At 37.7% G+C, this 27,963-nt stretch overlaps 2 protein-coding genes across 4 annotated transcripts; one reads left to right on the top strand and one right to left on the bottom strand.

Annotated features, from left to right (window-relative positions):
- Positions 1-662: 662 nt before the first annotated feature.
- LOC106053655 (uncharacterized) lies at positions 663-27,963 on the bottom strand. 3 transcript variants are annotated; one of them, XM_056007665.1, is made up of 9 exons: positions 27,650-27,963; positions 21,101-21,255; positions 19,242-19,400; positions 18,743-18,871; positions 6,465-6,556; positions 4,268-4,379; positions 3,771-3,858; positions 2,320-2,432; positions 664-2,202 (listed from the first exon to the last, which is right to left on the bottom strand). In XM_056007665.1, the coding sequence occupies exons 2-9, from the start codon at positions 21,239-21,241 to the stop codon at positions 2,125-2,127; spliced, it is 912 nt and encodes a 303-aa protein (XP_055863640.1). In that variant the 5' UTR covers positions 21,242-21,255; positions 27,650-27,963; the 3' UTR covers positions 664-2,124. The 3 variants fall into 3 exon arrangements, with proteins under 3 accessions (XP_055863641.1, XP_055863640.1, XP_055863639.1); XM_056007664.1 differs by having other exon boundaries at positions 21,101-21,258; XM_056007666.1 differs by lacking the exons at positions 21,101-21,255; positions 27,650-27,963 and adding an exon at positions 20,132-20,208 and having other exon boundaries at positions 663-2,202.
- Positions 6,780-11,968, top strand: LOC129922286 (myb-like protein X). Its single transcript, XM_056007663.1, has 2 exons — positions 6,780-7,146; positions 7,990-11,968. Exon 2 carries the CDS (start codon positions 8,858-8,860, stop codon positions 10,940-10,942), a length of 2,085 nt encoding a protein of 694 aa, XP_055863638.1. The 5' UTR covers positions 6,780-7,146; positions 7,990-8,857; the 3' UTR covers positions 10,943-11,968.

The raw sequence follows: 27,963 nt of genomic DNA on the forward strand, positions 1-27,963 counted from the left end.
CAAATGAATGTTTGTTTCCAGTGCTTTTGGCAGCCATGTGTCCCAAGGATCTTCACAGCAATTCAAAAAATGACTACACATGCCTTTTAGCAATACCAAAACATTGAAGAACTAGTCAGAATGTGTAGTCTATTCATAATTTAACACTCCTGGAGGTAGTTATGATTTTGATGTTTATTTTCTATTTGTTTTGTGTACAAAATGTTAAATTAACTGGCAACATTCAAGGTATAACATGGCATGTTAAGTTAAACATGTTTTTGGTATTCTCATATACAATAAAATGTGATTTTCTTTTTGTATCAAGCTTTTTATCAATTGTTTTTTTTTTCGAATTAACTATTTTGCTTTTTTTTTTAGCTAACATGATAGAGCTTAGCAATGTCAAACTCACAGGTTGATGAACAAGACAAATGAAACAAACGTGTTATAATAAGCTGATAATATAACGCTCCTTCTTCCCAAGTGCTATCAGAGCATGGAATGCGTTGCCTGAGCTAGCCAGGAAAACCAGTGACTTGGCAGAATTTAAGTCATTGGTTAATATGCATGACTAAATGCATGACTCGTAGGACATAATCATCTTCTTTTTTGAAGTAACATCTGTATTATATAAGATAAGATATTCTTTGAAAAATATAATATTTATTGCTTTAGGTAACTAAGCAGTAATTAAAGTTCCTCTTTCAGACCTTGTTATAAAAGCTCATTATATAACTATGACATTTATGTTTTAAAACGTGATTAATTTAGTTCAATAACACTTCTTTGTTCTTCAAAAAATTTATTGATTTCTAAAGCACAGTACAGATTGCAATGTTACATTTGGCACTTGTAAAAAAGTAAATTATAAAATTGAGGATAACAAGCAGCTTTCATAGCCAATAGGTCTACAGCCCTCATTTATTTAAGACACTGAAAAATCTTTTAAACAGAATTCTATTTATGAAGAGCTCTCCTTCAACATACAACATGATGTCAAGAAACATCATCATAAAAGCCCAGCACTCTTAGGGGCTTAGTCATTTCACACAACTGATACAGAGAATGTTATATTTTACATGCACTCAGAAATAGTTTGCAGCCAGCCAATTATTTTAAGTTAGTGTAAAACCTTGTTATACAAAAACAGCTAAGACTTTCTTAGCTCATCAATCAAAATCATAAAGTAAAAAAAAATGTGTTATGAACATGCAGAAAGATGGCTGAACTGACACCTTTGATTGGAAACACTGTTCGTATGAGTAGGTTGGGTGTATGTTAGTTTGATACGAGTTCCTCAAATCATCTCTTCAAGTTGGCGTTTTCTTATATCTTGTTTTATTTCAGACCCAGAAACTTTAACAATGCTCTGGGGGGTAAGAGGCCAGATCATGAGTTAATGTCTTTTGTTAGTGATGCATGATTTGGATGTTCCTTCAGAATTGAAGATTATTACCTCCTAGCCCAAGCCTCCTGCAAGACAGCAAGGGATGGCGGCGGGTAGGGTTCGAACATGGGAACACCGAGACAACAGTCCAGAGTGCAAACCACTTGACCAGGTAGCCATCCATGTATTTACATAGAGATGTCTTTACATTCTGATCATCATGTGCTACCTTGTTGCAGAATTGTTAATGCCAACCGACATCGTTAATACTGTTTACAATTAAAAACAATCGGTAATAACAGAATAGCCAAAAGCCAAAGAAAAATGGAACATATCATTATGTGTACAAGTAAAACAAAACATACAATAATGTATGAAGTAATCAAATGTCCTACATATGTGTTTCTCAACATGCAACAAATGATACCGTTATAAAAGTTTCTTGATGGACGTCAAAGTTTCACAGACAAAAAGCATAAGCAAAAATTGAACAAAAACGTACAAGTTATGCAGATAAATAATAATAAGTATCCAATAATACAATTGTCAAATTTCTTGTGTAAGATGTCCATCAACAGTCAGAATGATCACAATAAAATGTTAAATTTGCATTTAAAAGCTTTTAATTCAGGATTCATCAAGGTCACTTTTTCAAAGCAGAAATTTGATCGATGGTCTCAAAGCTTTTAAAGGCAGAAATATGTGCTATCTTCTTCAATCTTCATTTCTATAGTTGCATCCAAAACTGGGGATGACTACAGTTTCCTTTCGAAGGGATCTCCTCCCAAGATTTCTATCAATGGTGATGTGATTTCTTGAATAACTTTGGCTGCCTGAAATAGAAATATAAAATCAACCTTCATAATGACTTTAGCCTTGCACTAAAACAAACTGTTCATAGATTCTTTATGTCACACAAAAAACAACTTGAAAAACAAAATTCATCTCACATTCTTCATGTCTGATGCCAAAAATCTCAAGTAGCATCCAGATATGAGGTCACCATTTACAGTGTACTGAGTTGGACTGATGGAAACAATTAAGTCTTGATCATGGGCATCATCTGAAAAACAAACAAACAAGGAACTAGAATATTTTCATTCAATTGACACTTTACAATAAAATACATTTTAATGATTAGTACTAGAAATCTGTTTATAATTTAAATAAGTTTTTACTTTAAATAACTTTAATATTTAATTGGTTTTTATTATGAATATTCTTTTCACTTTAAATCAAATGTTATTTAAAACCAGCATACTTTATATTTGTTTTTATGATCAAAATGTGTTTTTTTTCTACATTAATGAGCTTTTGGAAAGATATAATATATAAAAAAAATAAACATGATTGGCCAATCCAGGCTAACAAATCAATTAGCCTGCAGACCAAGATGGACCTCCTCCACCTGTGCTTGCAAGACGTGGAAGCCATCCATAAAGAAAGATTGAAAAAGTGGCTCAGCAAAGATGGCGGAGAAGGATTCTTGAAATAACATACAGAGGCAATAATAGAGGTGTTAATCCTTCACCATATGGGCACTCTCCCCTAAGTGGCAAGGTGACCAAACGGGAGACATCCTTAAACAAGACAACATTTACCAAAGTCAACTATAATGTGGGAGGCAAAACAGGAAAGAAAACACAAGCCCTTCCACATCTAGAATTGTGTCAAGCCTTCCTAGAAGACCTAATATCAGTAGGCAGCAGCCGGGAAAAGGCTGTGGATGTAGTCCGTGACTGATCTCTGTGGAGATATCTTGTTGCCTATGCACTGAACGGTGTGAGAGGATCGAAGTCTAAGTAAGTCTAAGTAAGATTTAGTTCACTCTTTGAGAAAAAAAAGTTTAGATAGGAATCAATCTAGAAGAGCCATGTTGAATAGTACATAGACACTATAAGTAAAAAAGTTTGTTGTAAAATGTTTTACATGTTTGCGGATATTCCTTCAGAGTTGAAGATAATTTACTTCCTAGTCCAAACCTCCCGCAGGACGACAGGGGATGGGAGCGGGCAGGGTTTGAACCCGGGACTATCGATAAGTCAGAACGACAGTCCAGCGTGCAAACCGCACAACCAGGCAGCCATCCAAATTGCCCATTGGATAATAGAAAATGGGCATGGTGATAGGATTAGTTTTTCAAATGTTACCAGTGACTCATTTAATGAACTCAATAGTGAAGGGAGAAGGAATGCATTTAGTTTAATCTCAATAAGGGAGATAATTCAGCATAATTATAGTTTGGCAAAGGTTTTATAATATAATCTAATCGTTCATTTAAACCAATGAATTTTACAGAAATATAAGAGGTACGGTATATCAACCACATCTAAAAAAAAAATACCTGTCAGACAACAAAAAATTAATATATATTTATTATAAAATGTTTAAATTTTCTTACTATAATTTTTTTTCCTGGCATAGATTCCAAGGAGATGTTCAGCTAGGAAGTGAAGTCCAGGGCCAAGAACAAATAGTGTCCCATACACCTGTAGAAAAAAGATGCTTTGTTTGAAAAATTAGACAAAAACGATTGGGTTAATGCTTTACTTATGACAAAGTATAAATGAAAAAAAAAAAAAAAAAAAGTAACATATTCTTTTTTTTAAAAATAGTTTTCACATATGATTTCTTAAAGGAAGCATTTTACTTGGAGTTTGGAACATACTAAGAAAAAGTCTTAGAAATTTTTTTCAATCTTCAATATTTACAAAACTAATTTTTTAAAATAAAGTTAGTTCAAATCATGGTTCAAATGTATTTAAAAGGAAATTGCAAAACTAAATTTCAATGTTACTTCTTTAATTATTTTTTCTTGTAATAAAATAATCCTTTTGATTACTGATAAATATTTAAAGGTTTTAACAATAACAGTATTGAAAGTAATTTTAGTATTACATGGAAGTGTCGCATCCCTTGTGAGACAGTTAGCTGCGGAGTGTCTGCTAGATCTGTACAATCTTTGATTATAAGCTCATCTGACACATACACTTCAATTGAATTCTTGTACCTAGAAGAGTTTTTAATAGTCACTTTTTTATTTAAAAAGAGCAAACTTGTGTCTCTTGGCAGTAAATTTTCATAATGAATGTGCATAAGGTAACCAAAAATTTTAGATTAATTTTTTTTTTCACTAGGTAGGCTTAGATATTTCTTTTATTAGATAAGACACTTAATTCAAATGAGTCACACCAAACTATGACACCAAACTATGACACAATCTTAATCCCTTTTAAAAAATGACACTGCTTTTAGAAACTGTAAGCTTATCTGTTTCTATGGCCAGCACAATGACCAACCACCTTTAATTCCCCAAACATGGTCGAGAGGCTAAGGGCGCTTGAACTTGGCTTGGCTACCTATGAAGGGGGTTCGAGGTTTGACACCTGACTCGAGCAGAGTTGTGTTTACTGAGTGCCTAAAGGCGGCACGGAAAAACCTTCTCCTAGATACCCCCTCCTACCCACTGGTCCACAGCTTAGATTGGACCAAAGCGCTCTGAGCATGCTATAAGCATGAAAGTAGCACTATTTAAAAGCTATAATTTATTTAAGTCAGGTACCAATTAGAGCTGGGTGGACTCAGGGGTATCCTAAAAATCCTGGTATTTGAACAAAAAAAGTCAAATGCTTTAATTTAACACTTGACCACCACATCACATTGTTCAGTTGAATTCTTATTAAAAAAGTTTGAGCCATTGATTTTAGGGTTATGATACATCCTACAAAATGAGGACATTTTCATTGTTTACTGCAATTATTTTGTATCAAACTATCCATTTCAGTCCTAAATGTTTTCAAATTCTCAAACTCACTCCTGAATAATAAAAAAAGTGACCAAGTTTGACAACTTCCTTCATGGACAAGGGATTATCTATCAAAGGCTTTTAAAAAATATACTAGAATATGTATGTGTTGGTAAGAGCTCCTCAAGCCATTCTTCTCACAAGTACAATCTAAATCAAATTTGGTGCATAAAGTGTGAATAGAGTTCCTCAAATAAGAACTCCTCAAGCCATTCTTCTCACAAGTACAATCTAAATCAAATTTGGTGCATAAAGTGTGAATAGAGTTCCTCAAATAAGAACTCCTCAAGCCATTCTTCTCACAAGTACAATCTAAATCAAATTTGGTGCATAAAGTGTGAATAGAGTTCCTCAAATAAGAGCTCCTCAAGCCATTCTTCTCACAAGTACAATCTAAATCAAATTTGGTGCATAAAGTGTGAATAGAGTTCTTCAAATAAGAGCTCCTCAAGCCATTCTTCTCACAAGTACAATCTAAATCAAATTTGGTGCATAAAGTGTGAATAGAGTTCCTCAAATAAGAGCTCCTCAAGCCATTCTTCTCACAAGTACAATCTAAATCAAATTTGGTGCATAAAGTGTGAATAGAGTTCCTCAAATATTTTTACAAGAATGGCAAACTACTGCAAAAGTTGTTTCATCAGATACTTAAAATAATACTTTTACAGCCTTTAGTTTACTACTACTACTACTACTAATAATAATAATCTTTTATTGTCCGTATGGAAATTTGTCTAATAATTTGTGCATTACACCAAACAAAAAAATTATAATTTAGAACTATAACCAACCAAAATGTACTGTAGCTCATCAGATACATCGTAAGCCTACTTTTTAAATATTACTTTCTAGTAAGCCTAGTTGTTTTTCTACCGTGTACTCTTTAGTAATGATGATTTTTTGTTATGAGCTATTAAAGTCAAATGTTGTAAAATGTTTGTTTGTAAAATGTTTTACATGTTTCGGATGTTCCTTCAGAGTTGAAGATAGTTTACTTCCTAGTCCAAACCTCCCGCAGGACGACGGGGGATGGGAGCGGGCAGGATTTGAACCCTCGACCATCGATAAATCCGAACGACAGTCCAGCGCGCAAACCTCACGACCAGGCAGCCATCCTGTTACCAATAAGTTTGCAGATGAAATCTAATAGAAGCTGATTTGATAGTTCTATTATTGAAAACGACACTGTCTTAACCCAATTGAATGAAACCTTTGTAAAAACAATTATTTGCAAACTTTAAACTTTTCTATTTGAGTTATAATTTTGTTTCATGTGCTTGCATCAGTTACCTTTTGAAAGCCCAAAACTCATCAAGGGCTAAGCGTCCACTTAGCATCCAGTCCAGTAGAACTAAGTTGGAAGATGGTCTCATTTGAACAACCTTATTAAAAGATATAGAAGTAAAATATTTTATTCTTTATTTCATATTTTTTTAAAATGTAATTTAAGAAGTCTTGTAACTATTTCTTTTTCAAAACAATGCGTGACTGAAATAATGGAAATCAACACTGTCAATGTGGTAATCTTCATATTACAGAACAATGCAATAGCTGAATAGTTGAAACTCTTGTTTTAAATATAAAAGTTTCAGTTTCATTGTCTGGTCTAGTAAAGCTTGACTAAACTGTTATGACACGATTAGGAAGTAGTTAGGAATTAGTTATTTGTTTCGGGAATAGGGTAAAGTTTTAATTAGCGACAAGTGACGTGACAGATCTTTTAAAAAGAAGAACGCTCTAAACGACGCTAGAAGGAGGACGCTTATTGTAAAGTAGTAGACTTGAGTACGACATTATTGACATCGGACGATTCCCTTTTGAGTATTAAACATATTGTTAGAACAACACATCAGCGTCGACTACATATTTGATTGTTTCGGCCTTTCGCCGGTGTTACTGAAGTGTTGAATTCAGCGTTACCTACAGTCAGATCTACACTAGACAGATTGTCAAGAATCAACACCGCGCAGAGGTCTTAACAACGTGGCGACCCCTGACTCGGAGCTCACTGGCGGCAACATCAAGAAGAATAGAAGCCCTCTGTTAGGAGGAGGCAGAAGTTAACGTCATCGGCCTAGTCTGCAGCTAGACCCTGATTATACAGCCACGTCGGCGAAGGAAAGCCAGTGAGACCCTGGACTCGTAGACCTAGGAGGTAACGAAATATAGATCTAGATCTACATTTGTAATTTGTAAACGCCCATACGTTGGGGCAGCGTACTGAAGCCTGTAGTTCGGTATTGAGAGGGCTACAGTTTGTCGAAGGGAAGAAAACCGTCCTGTCGAAGCCGTACTGAATAGATATCGCCTGCCCGGCATCTTGAGAACGAACGTGAAGGTCACCTCTGCAAGGCCAAGATCGACCGTTGAGGTCACGCCAAAGAACTTGTGACGTAGGAACCATCTTACTGCCTACGGCACTTAAGTACAGTGGTGCTAATCTGGTCTACGTCTCGGCTGAATCTGTGCTACACGTTAGATAGCCAGATAGCCGGTATTTTAGCACTGGACTTTGACTTTGTCGCTGGGTCAACTGTTGGACCGTTCCAGTTTCACTTTGGACAGACGACCACCTGGAACCACCGTACCTGCCTTGGAACCAGCAACCGGAACCAAACTCTACGTCACCGACGAACCGGAGCCAGACGACAGATCACCGTGAACCAGAACCAGACGCCGTACCACCGAAGAACCGGAGCCGTTGCAGACCAGTACCGAAGGACCTTGGAGAGCCGAAACGTCCGCTGTCCTTATCTCACATCGCCGTGAGCCTTGCCGCCGGGACAGACATTAGCGTAGGAAGAGTGGACCCGAGACTGACTGTGGAGTTATCGCATCGCCGCTTCTTAGACAGATAAGTCAAGTGTTATTTAACTACTTTCTCCGTAGAATAATTAGAGTCCGTAGGGAAGTGACCACTCGCTAGATTATCACTACCAGGTTAAATCGTGGTGGATTGGGGATATCCTTAAAATTAGGTGTAATCTAGCAAGAGGTCCAGATATACGTTTAGCTGTTAATTCGTCCTGTGTGTGAATGTGAATCATTTAGTTAATCATTTTTAGTAACGTCATGTATTAATTGTTTGAAATACTCCTGTCTTAAGTCTTTACTGTCAGACGAAAGTCTCATTCATTAGAACTAGATCTATAGTTTGGTGTTTAACGTATTTAGGTTTAATTTCATAGTTTATTTGTATGAGTAAGTTATATACACTCCTGGCTGTGAAAGCAGGTAAGAAGTAACTAAGATCTAGCGTAATCTAGACTAGATCTGGGGAACAATCGAGGCGAAGCCTGATTGCCCATTTGTAAATTTTAGTATTTGTAAATAGACAGGTTGGTCTATTTACCGGCGACTCGTGTGAGTAACACGTAGTCGGCTGAGTGTGTGTGTGTCGCACAGCGGATTCAGTCGGGTCAAAGGGTAGCCTACACACTGGTACCAAGGATACTAAGTGTATCTTGGAAAGTACAGAAGGTATAAGTCGAAGTTGGTAGTCTAGACGCCAAGGGTTTAGAGCGACGAAGTGAATTCGTTTGAATCAAGAGATATTAGGAAGCCGCGGAGCGAGGGTACGCTCAAAAGATAATTTGATTTATAGAACATAGATAATAGAAGCTATTAGGCTGTTGTGTAAGACAATTTAAATAAAAAGCGAGGTAAAGTAACAAATAAGTAATATGGCAATTGCTCCAGGGTACGACCTAGAAGAGTTTAGGAAAAAGCTAATCCAAGAGGCCAAGACAGAACTGGAACTACGCGGTAAAGAACTGGCCGCCTATGTGCAGCAGATGGTGGCTGCAGAAACAGAACGCTTAGAGAAGGAGAGGATAAGAGAAACAGACCGCAGAGAGCGGGAACGAGTCAGAGAAGCTGAAAGAGCCAGAGAAAAAGAAAAAGAAGAAGCAGATCGCATAGAGCGGGAAAAGGTTAGAGAGGCAGAAAAGTTGGAGAGGGAAAAGGTTAGAGAGGCGGAACGTTTAGAGAGGGAGAAAAAAGAAGAGGCGGAACGCATCGAGAGGGAGAAAAAAGAAGAGGCGGACAGAAAAGTGAGAATTCAAGTAGAACAGATGAGGATAGAGGCTGGTGTAAGTGGGCCCACCGAAGGAAACAGCAACAATAGTGCCAACATAGAAAGCCATAGTAGCGCCGCATGGATGAAGAAGAAAATCCAACCTTTTGCGGAAGACAAGGACGACATCGGCGACTATCTGAAACGCTTTGAAATTAAACTTGCAAAGTTTAATGTCCAGGAGAAGGAGTGGTCCGAAATCCTGTTGGACTTCGTACATGGGAAAGCCCTCACGATTTGCCAAAACCATGACCACTCCATGCAAAACAGCTATCAGGTGCTAAAGAAGGAACTGCTAAACGCATACGGGCACAACGCGGAAACATTCCGAAAGAAGTATTATGAAAACACTCCATCCAGCCAAGTTGATCCCCAAACAACTATCAACTCAGAGAAAGACTTCTTCACTAAATGGCTCGCATTCGAGAATGTAGAGAACACCTACGAGGGGTTGAAGAACTTCATTCTGATTGATAACTTTATCAATAAGTGCGACCCTCAGCTACAGTCCTTTGTAAAAGAAAGAAACCCTAAGGTAATTGAAGACTTGGTAGAAATTATTAGGATCTTTAAGAATGCTTACCCAAACAACCCACTTTCAGTTAGCGGCCATAAAAAAGTTATTGACCTGGTAAATTATGTAAAGAGAAATGATGTTAGTGATAGGGATTATGGTAGGAGAAATGATAGGTCCAGGGAACGTGGGAACAGTTGTCGGGATAGTTATGAAGGCTTAAATGATAGACCTTGGGAAAATGAAAACAATGGCAGGGAAAGTTATGATAGGAGAATAGATAGACCTAAAGCGGATGATAGAAACTTTAGGGATGTTACATGTTTTAACTGTCAGGAAAAGGGACACATGGCATACCAGTGTAAGAAACATAGAGGGAATGGAGCTGGCAATAGAAATGCACAGGGTAATAGTGGCACTAGTGATAGGAGAGGTAATCGAGAAAACCGTAGACAAGAGAGGGATAATCGGCCACCAGATAGGGTTAATTTTGTAAGGAGCATTCAAGACAGGGATCGTGATAGTGGACATAGCGAACCAGATGAAGAAATTAATTACGTTGATTGTGGGGAAGATAGATTTAAATCATATCCGGGCATGATAAATAATAAACAGGTAAATGTGATCCGGGACACAGCTAGCAGTACACTCGCAGTTCGAGGGGGATTAGTGAAATCTAAGGATTATTTAGGATATACCAAATCAGTCAGGTTGGCAGACGGCGCAGTTAAGAGATTCGAAGCGTGCAAAGTGTTCCTTCGATCTCCATTATACACAGGGTATTGCGAAGGGGTAGCCATGCCGAGGTTATCTAGAGATGTTTTACTTGGAAATGTAGCAGGTGTCAGCGCCGCTTCTGACAAACAGGTTAGAAGTTGGAAAAGCAGGTATGGCAACATGAGGCGAAATAAACCTAGAAATGACAGAATTTGTTTTAACTGCCATAAACATGGGCACATCGCTAAAGACTGTTGGAGTAGGACAGAACAGTCTGAGCAGAAGATTGCGAGTTCGGATAGGAGGCGCAGGTCTGTATCCGATAGTGATGATAGAAGAGATGACAGTGGTAGCGGTAATCGCAAGTCATACAGAGGTAGAAGGCCACACGCGGGCTATAGTGGTGTAAGAAGAGATGTTAACTCCAGTTGGAGAGAACAAATGTATGAGTCGTGTAGATAGCCTGTGAAACATAGCACTATGAGACCATAGTGTGTAAATAAGTTGGATTTTATTTAAATTGGTTATTCTTAATTAATTGACTTAACTAGTAGTCATAACTAGATGGGTATTAGGTTGTTTAATGTATCTTTGAATAGTATATTTATGTTATAATATAAATGTAATTTGGTTATCATTAGATTGACTCATGGTAATTATGTAATTTCGGGTAGTATGTATGCATTGCATGTATGTGTGTATGAATAGAAAGGGCATTTATAAGGCGACGATGTAGTTACATCAAGGAAAAGTAAGTTTTATAATTTATTCTTTGTATTTGAGCATTATCATACATCAGTCAAGAGTTAGGTCGTGTGGGGACAAGTAAGTGGAGAGAGGAAATAAAATACACTTGTAGATGCCCGAAAGAACGTTAGGTGTATAGTGCGAGAACGAGCATTGATAAATGTCAATTTGTCATATTAGGTAAATTGTCTGTCCTGACGTGTGAGGGAAAGCGGTGTAACCTCTGGAACGTGATGTGATGAAGTATAGATAGACACACCTATAGTGTCAGAGCAAACGAACTATGTCTGCGGTCACCTATGGCACATCACATTGGACAGTATCAGTTAGTGACACTTGAGGGAAATATGTGTTCAGAGGAACTTGATTGTGGACACAGAAAGAGAAGTTGAAATCGCAATCAAGACTCAAGTTGTGTTGTCTTTTATGTTTCCCTACATTTTGGCCCTTGCACATTGTAAGACTAAGACAGTAGATTAAAAAATTGACAGGCAATTTTTTTAGCGGGAGGGGGAGGAGTTGTTATGACACGATTAGGAAGTAGTTAGGAATTAGTTATTTGTTTCGGGAATAGGGTAAAGTTTTAATTAGCGACAAGTGACGTGACAGATCTTTTAAAAAGAAGAACGCTCTAAACGACGCTAGAAGGAGGACGCTTATTGTAAAGTAGTAGACTTGAGTACGACATTATTGACATCGGACGATTCCCTTTTGAGTATTAAACATATTGTTAGAACAACACATCAGCGTCGACTACATATTTGATTGTTTCGGCCTTTCGCCGGTGTTACTGAAGTGTTGAATTCAGCGTTACCTACAGTCAGATCTACACTAGACAGATTGTCAAGAATCAACACCGCGCAGAGGTCTTAACAACGTGGCGACCCCTGACTCGGAGCTCACTGGCGGCAACATCAAGAAGAATAGAAGCCCTCTGTTAGGAGGAGGCAGAAGTTAACGTCATCGGCCTAGTCTGCAGCTAGACCCTGATTATACAGCCACGTCGGCGAAGGAAAGCCAGTGAGACCCTGGACTCGTAGACCTAGGAGGTAACGAAATATAGATCTAGATCTACATTTGTAATTTGTAAACGCCCATACGTTGGGGCAGCGTACTGAAGCCTGTAGTTCGGTATTGAGAGGGCTACAGTTTGTCGAAGGGAAGAAAACCGTCCTGTCGAAGCCGTACTGAATAGATATCGCCTGCCCGGCATCTTGAGAACGAACGTGAAGGTCACCTCTGCAAGGCCAAGATCGACCGTTGAGGTCACGCCAAAGAACTTGTGACGTAGGAACCATCTTACTGCCTACGGCACTTAAGTACAGTGGTGCTAATCTGGTCTACGTCTCGGCTGAATCTGTGCTACACGTTAGATAGCCAGATAGCCGGTATTTTAGCACTGGACTTTGACTTTGTCGCTGGGTCAACTGTTGGACCGTTCCAGTTTCACTTTGGACAGACGACCACCTGGAACCACCGTACCTGCCTTGGAACCAGCAACCGGAACCAAACTCTACGTCACCGACGAACCGGAGCCAGACGACAGATCACCGTGAACCAGAACCAGACGCCGTACCACCGAAGAACCGGAGCCGTTGCAGACCAGTACCGAAGGACCTTGGAGAGCCGAAACGTCCGCTGTCCTTATCTCACATCGCCGTGAGCCTTGCCGCCGGGACAGACATTAGCGTAGGAAGAGTGGACCCGAGACTGACTGTGGAGTTATCGCATCGCCGCTTCTTAGACAGATAAGTCAAGTGTTATTTAACTACTTTCTCCGTAGAATAATTAGAGTCCGTAGGGAAGTGACCACTCGCTAGATTATCACTACCAGGTTAAATCGTGGTGGATTGGGGATATCCTTAAAATTAGGTGTAATCTAGCAAGAGGTCCAGATATACGTTTAGCTGTTAATTCGTCCTGTGTGTGAATGTGAATCATTTAGTTAATCATTTTTAGTAACGTCATGTATTAATTGTTTGAAATACTCCTGTCTTAAGTCTTTACTGTCAGACGAAAGTCTCATTCATTAGAACTAGATCTATAGTTTGGTGTTTAACGTATTTAGGTTTAATTTCATAGTTTATTTGTATGAGTAAGTTATATACACTCCTGGCTGTGAAAGCAGGTAAGAAGTAACTAAGATCTAGCGTAATCTAGACTAGATCTGGGGAACAATCGAGGCGAAGCCTGATTGCCCATTTGTAAATTTTAGTATTTGTAAATAGACAGGTTGGTCTATTTACCGGCGACTCGTGTGAGTAACACGTAGTCGGCTGAGTGTGTGTGTGTCGCACAGCGGATTCAGTCGGGTCAAAGGGTAGCCTACACACTGGTACCAAGGATACTAAGTGTATCTTGGAAAGTACAGAAGGTATAAGTCGAAGTTGGTAGTCTAGACGCCAAGGGTTTAGAGCGACGAAGTGAATTCGTTTGAATCAAGAGATATTAGGAAGCCGCGGAGCGAGGGTACGCTCAAAAGATAATTTGATTTATAGAACATAGATAATAGAAGCTATTAGGCTGTTGTGTAAGACAATTTAAATAAAAAGCGAGGTAAAGTAACAAATAAGTAATATGGCAATTGCTCCAGGGTACGACCTAGAAGAGTTTAGGAAAAAGCTAATCCAAGAGGCCAAGACAGAACTGGAACTACGCGGTAAAGAACTGGCCGCCTATGTGCAGCAGATGGTGGCTGCAGAAACAGAACGCTTAGAGAAGGAGAGGATAAGAGAAACAGACCGCAGAGAGCGGGAACGAGTCAGAGAAGCTGAAAGAGCCAGAGAAAAAGAAAAAGAAGAAGCAGATCGCATAGAGCGGGAAAAGGTTAGAGAGGCAGAAAAGTTGGAGAGGGAAAAGGTTAGAGAGGCGGAACGTTTAGAGAGGGAGAAAAAAGAAGAGGCGGAACGCATCGAGAGGGAGAAAAAAGAAGAGGCGGACAGAAAAGTGAGAATTCAAGTAGAACAGATGAGGATAGAGGCTGGTGTAAGTGGGCCCACCGAAGGAAACAGCAACAATAGTGCCAACATAGAAAGCCATAGTAGCGCCGCATGGATGAAGAAGAAAATCCAACCTTTTGCGGAAGACAAGGACGACATCGGCGACTATCTGAAACGCTTTGAAATTAAACTTGCAAAGTTTAATGTCCAGGAGAAGGAGTGGTCCGAAATCCTGTTGGACTTCGTACATGGGAAAGCCCTCACGATTTGCCAAAACCATGACCACTCCATGCAAAACAGCTATCAGGTGCTAAAGAAGGAACTGCTAAACGCATACGGGCACAACGCGGAAACATTCCGAAAGAAGTATTATGAAAACACTCCATCCAGCCAAGTTGATCCCCAAACAACTATCAACTCAGAGAAAGACTTCTTCACTAAATGGCTCGCATTCGAGAATGTAGAGAACACCTACGAGGGGTTGAAGAACTTCATTCTGATTGATAACTTTATCAATAAGTGCGACCCTCAGCTACAGTCCTTTGTAAAAGAAAGAAACCCTAAGGTAATTGAAGACTTGGTAGAAATTATTAGGATCTTTAAGAATGCTTACCCAAACAACCCACTTTCAGTTAGCGGCCATAAAAAAGTTATTGACCTGGTAAATTATGTAAAGAGAAATGATGTTAGTGATAGGGATTATGGTAGGAGAAATGATAGGTCCAGGGAACGTGGGAACAGTTGTCGGGATAGTTATGAAGGCTTAAATGATAGACCTTGGGAAAATGAAAACAATGGCAGGGAAAGTTATGATAGGAGAATAGATAGACCTAAAGCGGATGATAGAAACTTTAGGGATGTTACATGTTTTAACTGTCAGGAAAAGGGACACATGGCATACCAGTGTAAGAAACATAGAGGGAATGGAGCTGGCAATAGAAATGCACAGGGTAATAGTGGCACTAGTGATAGGAGAGGTAATCGAGAAAACCGTAGACAAGAGAGGGATAATCGGCCACCAGATAGGGTTAATTTTGTAAGGAGCATTCAAGACAGGGATCGTGATAGTGGACATAGCGAACCAGATGAAGAAATTAATTACGTTGATTGTGGGGAAGATAGATTTAAATCATATCCGGGCATGATAAATAATAAACAGGTAAATGTGATCCGGGACACAGCTAGCAGTACACTCGCAGTTCGAGGGGGATTAGTGAAATCTAAGGATTATTTAGGATATACCAAATCAGTCAGGTTGGCAGACGGCGCAGTTAAGAGATTCGAAGCGTGCAAAGTGTTCCTTCGATCTCCATTATACACAGGGTATTGCGAAGGGGTAGCCATGCCGAGGTTATCTAGAGATGTTTTACTTGGAAATGTAGCAGGTGTCAGCGCCGCTTCTGACAAACAGGTTAGAAGTTGGAAAAGCAGGTATGGCAACATGAGGCGAAATAAACCTAGAAATGACAGAATTTGTTTTAACTGCCATAAACATGGGCACATCGCTAAAGACTGTTGGAGTAGGACAGAACAGTCTGAGCAGAAGATTGCGAGTTCGGATAGGAGGCGCAGGTCTGTATCCGATAGTGATGATAGAAGAGATGACAGTGGTAGCGGTAATCGCAAGTCATACAGAGGTAGAAGGCCACACGCGGGCTATAGTGGTGTAAGAAGAGATGTTAACTCCAGTTGGAGAGAACAAATGTATGAGTCGTGTAGATAGCCTGTGAAACATAGCACTATGAGACCATAGTGTGTAAATAAGTTGGATTTTATTTAAATTGGTTATTCTTAATTAATTGACTTAACTAGTAGTCATAACTAGATGGGTATTAGGTTGTTTAATGTATCTTTGAATAGTATATTTATGTTATAATATAAATGTAATTTGGTTATCATTAGATTGACTCATGGTAATTATGTAATTTCGGGTAGTATGTATGCATTGCATGTATGTGTGTATGAATAGAAAGGGCATTTATAAGGCGACGATGTAGTTACATCAAGGAAAAGTAAGTTTTATAATTTATTCTTTGTATTTGAGCATTATCATACATCAGTCAAGAGTTAGGTCGTGTGGGGACAAGTAAGTGGAGAGAGGAAATAAAATACACTTGTAGATGCCCGAAAGAACGTTAGGTGTATAGTGCGAGAACGAGCATTGATAAATGTCAATTTGTCATATTAGGTAAATTGTCTGTCCTGACGTGTGAGGGAAAGCGGTGTAACCTCTGGAACGTGATGTGATGAAGTATAGATAGACACACCTATAGTGTCAGAGCAAACGAACTATGTCTGCGGTCACCTATGGCACATCACATTGGACAGTATCAGTTAGTGACACTTGAGGGAAATATGTGTTCAGAGGAACTTGATTGTGGACACAGAAAGAGAAGTTGAAATCGCAATCAAGACTCAAGTTGTGTTGTCTTTTATGTTTCCCTACATTTTGGCCCTTGCACATTGTAAGACTAAGACAGTAGATTAAAAAATTGACAGGCAATTTTTTTAGCGGGAGGGGGAGGAGTTGTTATGACACGATTAGGAAGTAGTTAGGAATTAGTTATTTGTTTCGGGAATAGGGTAAAGTTTTAATTAGCGACAAGTGACGTGACAGATCTTTTAAAAAGAAGAACGCTCTAAACGACGCTAGAAGGAGGACGCTTATTGTAAAGTAGTAGACTTGAGTACGACATTATTGACATCGGACGATTCCCTTTTGAGTATTAAACATATTGTTAGAACAACACATCAGCGTCGACTACATATTTGATTGTTTCGGCCTTTCGCCGGTGTTACTGAAGTGTTGAATTCAGCGTTACCTACAGTCAGATCTACACTAGACAGATTGTCAAGAATCAACACCGCGCAGAGGTCTTAACAAAACATTTGTGAGAATGCATTTCTAATTTGACTTACATTTGTAAGACGGCATAATTAAGTCTTCAATTGTTACCTATTTTAATTACCGAAATGTAAAAAAGGTTTCTCATTGGTCTTTGTCAATAATAAATAGGCACTAAATGGTGACCTAACCTTGACCCTGTTTAGTACAAGTTCCTTCACATAGTGTCAAGACAGAAAAAAAAAATCTAGCTTGTTAGATAACAGATGATGTCTGAAAGGACAATTATAGATAGAGACTGCTTTTGATGCCTTAATATGTAGGCCTACAGTATCTATATTTTACGAGTTCTCTACAAACAGATTTTTAAAGAAGAGTCAAGGTTCTGTATAGATTCAGTTGATATATTTAATTTATATTACTATTTTATCACAAATAATCTACTTGGGTGATTTCAATATTGTGATTCTATCAGATGTGAATATTCTTGTTGGATTTATAAATCAAGGTATCTGCAATTTCTGTTATTGGATTTGTTCTTTTCTGTAATTAATCTTTTTTGTACATTATGGTAGAACAAAAGATTTACTAGAATCCATTTTAACTACTGAAAATTAAAAATAGCTTAATCAAGAAAGACACTAATGGACAGCCTGCAACAAAAAAAACTAATTCACCAACGTACATCCTGCTATAGTTATAAGGCCTAATGTATGACATTAAATATGCAAATATTTATCAACAGCAATAAACAATTTAAAAGTTCCGTGATAGTATAATAATAATCCTCCTAATTGTTGTCCACCCAGCTTTTCTTTGGACAACCCTAATTTTGTACTTCCTCCACTGAAGATTGAAGGATGATTTTTGACAAGTGAAAAGGTGCTCTTGGAAAGCCTAGGTCACTTTTTGCCAGCCAGAGTGGTGACTTATAAATGTACAAACTCATTTCTTTTCTTTTCTAGGTATATTCTTCTTTTAGCCAGCTTTTTGCTGCTGAGCTGTAGGCTCTGTTGCAGGTTGTGCCAAAGAAAAATTAGCACACTGTTTTTTTTTTTAATCAGCTGTTCAGCACTGCCATATAGAGTGCAGTTTATTTTGGGTTGTACTGTAAGGTCTGTCAAGCATCACATGATGAGAAGTTCCAAAGGGAAAAGATTGTCTTTTGAGATGTAAAATGCTATAGACTGAATAACAGGGTCTGCTTAAGGTGAGTAGAATGGTGTCAAAGAGGGTATGATTAATAATTTCATAACGCCTAAGGGTAAGCCCAGTGTCTATAGATCTATATAGATCTAGACAGTTTAGAGATTTTCTAGGAGTCTGATTCCCAGCAGTTTTTTTGTACCTGTAGTGACGTGTAGACTAAAAAAAAATGTTTGTTTGTTTGACATGTTTCGGATGTTCCTTCAGAGTTGAAGGTAGTTTACTTCCTAGTCCAAACCTCCCGCAGGACAACGGGGGATGGGAGCAAGCAGGGTTTGAACCTGGAAACATCGATAAATCCAAACGACCAGGCAGCCATCCTACTACTATTGTTATTAGGGAGTAGTCATGTGAAACACTGCATTATTTCTCCATGATCTTAGCCCTAGGTATCAAAGACATTGCCACTATTATTATGTAAACGGCTAATAATTAAATTATTGTGTTTGAAACAGACACTTGTTAATAACAAAATGCACTGATCTTGCTACATATTGAAGACTCGATATTAGTTGACCTAATTACCTGTGTTTGGTTAAAATTAGCATCTTTGTAACAAACTGTTGCATCTGGCAAAACACAGAGTAGGCTCCCATCACCAATGTCATAGCTAGTGGTCTGAGTTGTCTCCCCGCTGTAGTTGCAGTGATATACCTAGAAAACAAATTGCAGTTAAAGTAGTCTACAAGTAATTCATTTACACCGCAGAATTATCATTCAATTACCACAATACTAAAAAAATAACCTAGATCTAGGTTATAAAAAAACAATAAGCAGTATTCTGATTTTTTTTGTAAACCAAATTAAAATATTGTTAAGACTTGGAAACTATTATGAATACAATTTGGGGATTGTACAAAATGTAGTCAATTTTTTTTTTTAAATGTAGACCTAGTAAAGAGAAACACACAAAAACAGATGAATACAATAGTTTTATTCTTATTTTCAAGACACACTAAAATAGGCCTATACTAATTGGCATTGTAGATACAGTAGGCTAAACTAAATAATTGCGTTTTTTCACCTTTGTAGATTCCTGTGTGCTGACTAGGGCAGCACAACCTGGTCCGACTTTGACTGTGGCAGAAATTGTATCCCCTCCGACCAAACCTCCGCCATACGACATTGAGTAGATCCATTTGCAGTGACCAGAGTTGGCATACTCAGGAACATGAAAGTGAAACTGATCAGAAAGCAATGTTTAGGTTTAGTTGTTTGTGGACATGAATTATCTCCCATTTTAACAATCACATCATAGACCTATGCAATATATGTCTGTGAACCGCATTCAATCTTTGTTAAATTATTTTATTGTTTTGTATAATAAAAGTGAAGATTTTGGCTAAAAGGTGAAGTTATATAGGCTATTAATCTAGACAAAACTATAATTTAAAAAATATAGCCCCTAAATCACTAGATAATGGGCCTATAACCAAAGTGGGCCTACACCAACAATAAACACCAAAATAATAAAATTATGCAATTTATTTAAAACCAACCTGTATCTAAATCGAAGCCAATACACAACACAGGACAATGGACAACCCAGTGATCAAAAAGTACCAGACATTTTGCGAACAATTTTAACGTGAACTGTTGTGTAAACCGTAAACTTATGTTAGTGTCTTATGTGTTGTTGGCAAGGTAATCTCTTCAGTACTGAATAACCATTTATATTTCTTGGAATCTTTGGGCTTCCATAGGAAATAAGGACAGACACAGATCCTTCCAAATTAATCCCAAAAACTTCTTTTGTCGACAGCAAAGGACAATCATAATGGACAACCCAGTGATCGTCAAGTTTGGACAGTTTATGAACAACTTTAACTTAGGTTAGTGTCTTATGTGTTGTTGGCAATGTAATTTCTTCAGTACTGAATAAACATAAAAAAAAAATCTTAAACATGGGCCTACTTGTGCAGATGTCATAAACCTTCAACAAACCAGACTCAAAATAAAGTGTCGACATTTTCAGCAAAAGTAAAAGGAAGCAAAAAGTGTCTTCTAGCAGACGTTAACATACAAGAGTATAAGCCTCGGTTTGGAAGCCAAAATGATTTTTTGGTCTATTCTTCTATTGCTGTGGGGGGGGGGGGGTCGCGGCAGAGTGGGGGATTGTAAAAAGGGGTCGCCGAGCCTACAAGGTTGAGAACCGCTGGTCTACACTCTACAATCTACAAGCTTCACAAAACTAAGGGGAAACTATAGCTCTTTTTTAATTTAGACGAGTTATACCCACCCCCTTTTTCCCAATAATTAAAAGAACAAAATGGGGTTCTCGAATATCTTTTAAAAGTTTATCAAGAAGCATTGTGGAAAATGGAAACATGCAAAAGCTTATGTCCCAATAGTGCTTGCTGTTAAATTTAGTATGTCTAAAAAATAAAATAACGCTACTTCACTGTTGTCGCTGTTGAGTTAGTATAGCTCAATAGTGCTACTTCTGTAGCTGTTGAATTTAGTGAATATCTTATCTTATATATCGACTGGTATTGTCTTTCCAGAATATGTCTCTACGAGACAAACCATAGTCGTTTCATGGCTTAACTAAGAGACCAACAAAAATTAAATTAAGACAAATGGGGGACGTGGTGGCTGAGTGATTAAGCTCTTGGCTTCCGAACCTGGGTTCGAATCTAGTTGAAGACTGGGATTTTCAATTTTTTGATTTTTTTGGGGCGCCCCCGAGTCCACCCTGCTCTAATGGGTACCTGACTTAAGTTGGGGACAGTAAAATCTGGTCACATGACACCTTGCTCGTTAACCGTTGGCTAAAGAAACAGATGACCTTAACATCATTTGCCCTACAGATTGCAAGGTCTGAAAGGGGAAACTTTAATTTAGACAAATAGAGTAAATGTCGTCTGTCTGTGAACTACTCACTGGATATGTATGTCTCCGAGACACGACATTAGCTTTGTTGAAAGTGAGCTCTCTGTTCTTGCCTTCGGCCTCGTCTCCACCCTGTACAGCTTGCACCTCGATGTACCCTTCTCCTGTTGTTGGGTTTCGTTCTCGGAACATTCTTAGACGTGGGGCTACTTTTTATAAACACAAATCAGATTTAAAAAGAAAAGTTGAAGTGAAAAAAAATAAAAATTCCAAGCAATTGTTATTGGACATTTTCATATATGGCGGAGAAACTATAAATAGCTACATTTTTGGTATATCCGGTTTAGAAAGTAAAGGAAGTGGCCATAACATGATAATTTGTTTTCACTTTTGAACACTGCGGAACTCTCGTTTTCTACACACAAAAAAGTTGAACCGTTTGGTAACGAAGGCAGTGGCGTAGCATCCATGGCGCGAAGGGGTTCAATGAACCCGGGCCGATGACCAATGGGGGCCCACAATGGCACTTTGAAATCTATCAAATTCCTAATTAACCTACTTAGTATTATTATCTAACATTTAAAAAAAAAGAAGCAATTAAACAAAGAAATGTAAACGCGATGATTAACATTGAGACCGATTTCTGCTTGAGACACTGATTTCTGCGCCAAACGGCGCTGGGGTATATTAAGTCTGAAAAGTGAATTGAATGTAATGACTGCACTCAGCAGACGATTGGTCCGCTGCTGAGACTAGAGAACACTTTTGAACACTGCGGAACTCTCTTTCGTTTTCTACACACAAAAGTTGAACCGTTTGGTAACGAAGGCAGTGGCGTAGCATCCAAGGCGAGAATGGGTTCAATAAACCCGGTCCGATGACCCATGGGGGCTCACAATGGCACTGGAAATCTATCAAATTCTTATATAATTTACTTAGTGTTATTATCTAACATTGAAAAAAGCAATTAAACAAAGGTATGCAAACGCAGTGATTAACATTGAGACCGATTTCTGCTTGACACTGTGATTTCTGATTGACACTGTGATTTCTGCTTGACACTGTGATTTCTGCTTGACACTATGAATTCTGCTTGACACTGTGATTTCTGATTGACACTGTGATTTCTGCTTGACACTATGAATTCTGATTGACACTATGAATTCTGATTGACACTGTGATTTCTGATTGACACTGTGATTTCTGCTTGACACTATGAATTCTGCTTGACACTATGAATTCTGCTTGACACTATGAATTCTGCTTGACACTGTGATTTCTGATTGACACTGTGATTTCTGCTTGACACTGTGATTTCTGCTTGACACTGTGATTTCTGCCTGACACTGTGATTTCTGCTTGACACTGTGATTTCTGCTTGACACTGTGATTTCTGCCTGACACTGTGATTTCTGCTTGACACTGTGATTTCTGATTGACACTGTGATTTCTGCTTGACACTATGAATTCTGATTGACACTATGAATTCTGATTGACACTGTGATTTCTGATTGACACTGTGATTTCTGCTTGACACTATGAATTCTGATTGACACTATGAATTCTGCTTGACACTGTGATTTCTGCTTGACACTGTGATTTCTGCTTGACACTGTGATTTCTGCCTGACACTGTGATTTCTGCTTGACACTGTGATTTCTGCTTGACACTGTGATTTCTGCCTGACACTGTGATTTCTGCTTGACACTGTGATTTCTGCGCCAATCTGCTCTGGGCTACGTGTAGGTCTAAGTAAGCGTCTACGAAGTGAATTGAATGTAATGACTATTACTTCTAGAATGTAGTAGCCTACCGACAAAAGAATGCCTTTTAAAAAATGTACCGATGTATACTTGATAGATTAGTTTTTATTTTACTCAGTGTAGCGGAGGGGGGCCCCACCATTATATTCTGGAACCCGGGCTCATATGTTAAATATGTACCTTGCTACGCCACTGATACAGAGGTGCAAATAAGAAGAGTGAAAGAGAGAGGGTGAGGGTTGGAGTCGGTAGATTAAAAATTCGTATTTTAATTAAGGCGACCTTACATGAATCAATACACCCAAAAAAGCTGTTGACTTACAAAACTGAAACTTGACAAATTCCAAAAAGGAAAATGTTACCGAAAAGGTCGACAATCCGACATGTAATTCCTGAACAATAGAAGAGGGAAACGGGACAATGTCACAGAGTAAAGTATTTCTACGGTTACATCCCTTTGACCGTAACAGGACTACAAATAAACTCCTCCAGAACGCCTCTTGATATACAACGAAGACACATGAAAAAAAATGCTCTGAACGCACAATAGAAATAGCCACAGAACATACAATAACAAATAAAACAAGAAAAGAGAACTTTAAAACAAGTGTAATATACTAATGGTTCAATATCTAATCATGTAAACTACATACTATGTTACATACATAAACATGGAGTTGAAGCTAGGTGCTGAAACAAATGTGATACATACATATATTAGACATACATGGATAGCAGCACCAGGGACCAAGGTTTTTAAGACAGATAGTAGTGAATTAAAATGCTACGAAAATAAGGGACTGCGCCGACCGAAGCCGACCAGAAATCTACACAACAACACTTTTGTTCATTTGGCAATTGGGCTTGGAGCGTATTGAGCAAAACGTGCGCCCCGGGCAAGGTACCTTATTGGCGCCCCCCCCCCCCCCCATTTTCCATGATCACATAGAGATATAGGCTTTTTAATAAAATGTATTTAATAATAGTATAATAAAAATAACCTTAGAATGGGTGACCTAACTCAAATATATATACAACAGTTGTTTCCCCCCTACAGCTATTCGACAGTTTTACGTACCAATACGCACACGGAGACTTCCTGGTGTTGCTAAATTTAGAAGTCGATTTTTTCTAACATTCAGTCATGAATCGGTAGCCAATATGTATTGTAACTAGTATTAACTTCGGTAGCCAATATGTATTGAAACTAGTATTAACTTCGGTAGCCAATATGTATTGTAAGTAGTATTAACTTCGGTAGCCAATATGTATTGAAACTAATATTAACTTCGGTAGCCAATATGTATTGAAACTAATATTAACTTCGGTAGCCAATATGTATTGAAACTAATATTAACTTCGGTAGCCAATATGTATTGAAACTAATATTAACTTCGGTAGCCAATATGTATTGAAACTAATATTAACTTCGGTAGCCAATATGTATTGAAACTAGTATTAACTTCGGTAGCCAATATGTATTGAAACTAATATTAACTTCGGTAGCCAATATGTATTGAAACTAATATTAACTTCGGTAGCCAATATGTATTGTAACTAGTATTAACTTCGGTAGCCAATATGTATTGAAACTAATATTAACTTTGGTAGCCAATATGTATTGAAACTAATATTAACTTCGGTAGCCAATATGTATTGAAACTAGTATTAACTTCGGTAGCCAATATGTATTGAAACTAATATTAACTTTGGTAGCCAATATATATTGAAACTAGTATTAACTTCGGTAGCCAATATGTATTGCAACTAGTATTAACTTTCATAAAGCATATGATTAAACAATAACTTCCTCGACATCAGTGATTCTTTGTTAGTGACTAAAACTTTGTACATTTGGAGAATTTAGCGGAACACTTTGATGTTTTTTTTTTGGTTTGAATATTTATCTTTTGTTTAAATTAAACACAACTATAAATAATTAACTCATATTCTTTTAGCTTTATTATTTTTAAACTATGCAACTTGGCCTATAATAAAATGCATACATAAAAGGTTGAAAAAAAAAAGGTTAATTAACTTTGATGAAATTGCATACTTGGCGATTTTGACTTCTTGATACCAGGCACAATATTGGTAAGATGGATGTCTAAAATCTAATTTGACGTCAAAACTGTTTGTAGACTGATTTTATTAAAGAAAATCCTGTTGCGTAGAAATATGTCAGCAAATAACTCACAGGCCCCTACTTGTTACAAAGCTTATATCAACTCACTCTGTCTATAACATATGTAGCCTACATTTGCACACTAGCGCGTCAGTGCAACACCGCTTGTGTTTACGTAATAATTGGAGTTCCTAATATGTCTTCCCTCTTAAACACTAGTTTGTTATTTGTGTAATACGAATATTCTACACTGTCTGCCTGGTAAAAAGTTTGTAGATCTATATGTTGTTTTTTTTCTCCCATTTCCCATTCTCGGATCAAGTTAAAACTTTGCACTGTATCTTTTAATATGCGATGAAACGAGACAAGATTGTTAACAATTCAATCATTAAATACGGTAACATATCGGCTAAACAAATAACTCCAAAAAAACGTCTCGATTACCAAAGTTGATGGTCTGTAAAGACGCTAAACGTCTGTATTATATAAGATAACATCGGAACTGTCTTTATTCCATTATGAGTACAAGTCTTTTTTTTTTATTATGATGCTAATAATAATAATAATAAGGCTAGTCTTCGAGTCCAAAGATTAGTGAGGAATGCAGTATTTCCCGTGGCTGCGCAGTCCCAGCTGTGACCTACATATTTTGCCACATCCAGCATAACCAATGTCTGGAGGTGGTCGATTTAGATTTTCTTTTCGCCGTCTGCGTTTGTCCTCGGCAGCGGATTTTCTTTTGGTATTGCATAGCATTCAGCCTGCGCAGAGTATTTTTTAAAGTGATAATTGGCTAGCGCAGACCAATACCACTCTTTAAGCTAATTGCAGTTCACAGTAGCACAGAAGTCTGATGTTAATAAATACACACACACAAAATGAATCTGAACTTATTACGCTTGGAATCCCTTATTGCAAGCTAGCGAAACCTGACATGTGTTGAATGTAAAGGGTATAATAACTCTGATGTAAACCTAAGTACCGCACCGTCCACCGTATTCCAGTACCAGTAACTCTACCAGACTTGTGTACATCATGATGGTACAAGACGAAGAGGATGTGAGATAATATCAGTTTATGTGAAATAACGCACTTTTACTATAGGACAGTGATGCTCAAACTACGGCCCGCGGGCCGGATGACGTGGTTCCATCCGGCCCGCCGCAACGTCGGCACTAAGTGTAGAAATCTACCTTCCAAACAAAAAAAAAAAGTTGAAAAAATGTATCTTTACCTACGCTTGGGCTCCCACTTTTTCTCTGATGGATTGGTATCATGATATTTAAAATTTGTGTGTTTATGAACATGATAATAGGCCAACATATTTATTTTATAAAGAAAGTGTGGTTGATAAAAAAAACAACATAAAAACGGCATTATAAAATCAATATGGTGGCATTCTTGGTGTGAGCCGCGAATAAAACATTGTTAAACCATGCTTAGATATTGGGGGATCCATGGAAATATTTATCAAAAAGAGACCACAAAATGAGTCGGTGTTGGTCACATTTAAGTAGAGAGATAATGATAGTATTGAGCTCGTAAAAAAAAATTCACAATTGTCAAATAACCTATTAATTAAGTATCAAATCCATAGGTTTGTACCAAAATAGTTTCAGAACAATTTCATTTCATTTTGTAACTTTTCGTTCATGTGGCCCGTGAGACGAGTGTCGGAAATTATAAAGGCCCGCGGGCCGAATTAGGTTGGGCATCACTGCTATAGGACATTAAACGGCCTACATAATATTGTAGACTAGTTTTAAAATGTCATTAACTGAAGTAGTCCACGTTTAAAGGTTCTCTATAACGGAGGCCGCTTGACCGGAATAGGTGGCAATCAATTTTAGTGTAAAGTATTCATCATTTTAGATTTTAACATATAATGTGCCATTAGACATGAAAGAAGGGAGACCACTTAGAAAAGGGAAGAAAATTTAATTTAATCAAGGTTTTATAAATGATCACTATTTTCTTCTTTTTTTTTTTAATGTATTAATTAATAACAAATATGTGCTAAAAATTCGAATATGGTATTATCATTCAAACCGATCGATGTAATAATTTTAAGTATGTGAAATTAAATGGAATTTTTATTACCAAATGAAAAAGCTGAGATGGCTAACATTAAACTCAATATGAAGGGAGAAATCAAGAGATATACATAACCTTACATTACAAGAAAAACTATAAATTGCTAGCTATTTGCTGCATCCGGTATATACATTAAAGACGCGATGATAAGCTAGGTTTAAAAGGTAGAGGGGATTTATTGTGCTCGTTTTGCTCTGCAGACTCAAATGTTCTAAGCTCTCCCGTTTGTGTCACACAATAATTTCAATACGGAGAAGGCATTAGACTTTCACTTTACGACTTAAAACTTATAATTACAGATCCTCTATTTAGCTTCGTAATTCACGGACAAAACATGGGTGGAAACTAGACTTGAATCTCGAAAACGGCTCTATCCATTTTCCTAGTAATTTGGCAGTTATGAAAAAAAAATTACAAGCTATTTGGCCACATCTGAAAAACTCTATCAATTTAAAAATACTTTGCGCAGTCAGTAGGCGGTACAGTATTTCATATAATTAGCCCACAAATGAAAATGGTTATGCTTGCCCTGGATGTGGCAAAAGTATAGTGAAATTATAAATAATGTAATCACATATCTAGACTCAATGTATCATAAGTTATAATCTATGATCTTACTATCAGCAGCTTTGTTTTGGAGCAGCACTTTATTTATCTTGCAAATAATCCCTAAAAGAAAAATGTTCACTTCACAGATGTAGATCTAGATCTACGTCTCTAGTCGGATTACACTAATTACATCATAGAACAAATGAAGACTTATATAGGCTACAGGTAAATCCATTTCTAGGACTCTTCCGATCAACATACGAAGTAAACAAAGGGAAATAAATATGTTGACGAAGAAGAAAATCACGAGTTCTTCGATGTTTACACCATTTTAACCCAGATAGTTTTTTAGACGATTTGTCTTTAGCATGCTTCCTAGGCCA

The sequence above is a fragment of the Biomphalaria glabrata genome, chromosome 13 (assembly GCF_947242115.1).
Source record: "Biomphalaria glabrata chromosome 13, xgBioGlab47.1, whole genome shotgun sequence".
In the NCBI taxonomy this organism is placed as follows: Eukaryota; Metazoa; Mollusca; class Gastropoda; family Planorbidae; genus Biomphalaria; species Biomphalaria glabrata.

Coding starts and splice junctions, on each gene's coding strand:
- LOC129922286 (XM_056007663.1), top strand. CDS start 8,858: ATGGCAATTGCTCCAGGGTACGACCTAGAAGAGTTTAGGAAAAAGCTA.
- LOC106053655 (XM_056007665.1), bottom strand. CDS start 21,241: ATGTTCCGAGAACGAAACCCAACAACAGGAGAAGGGTACATCGAGGTG. Junction 4,380..6,464: donor GAGTTTTGGGCTTTCAAAAG/GTAACTGATGCA, acceptor AAACTCTTCTAG/GTACAAGAATTCAATTGAAG. Junction 2,433..3,770: donor TGCCAGGAAAAAAAATTATA/GTAAGAAAATTT, acceptor TTTGTTTTTCAG/ATGATGCCCATGATCAAGAC.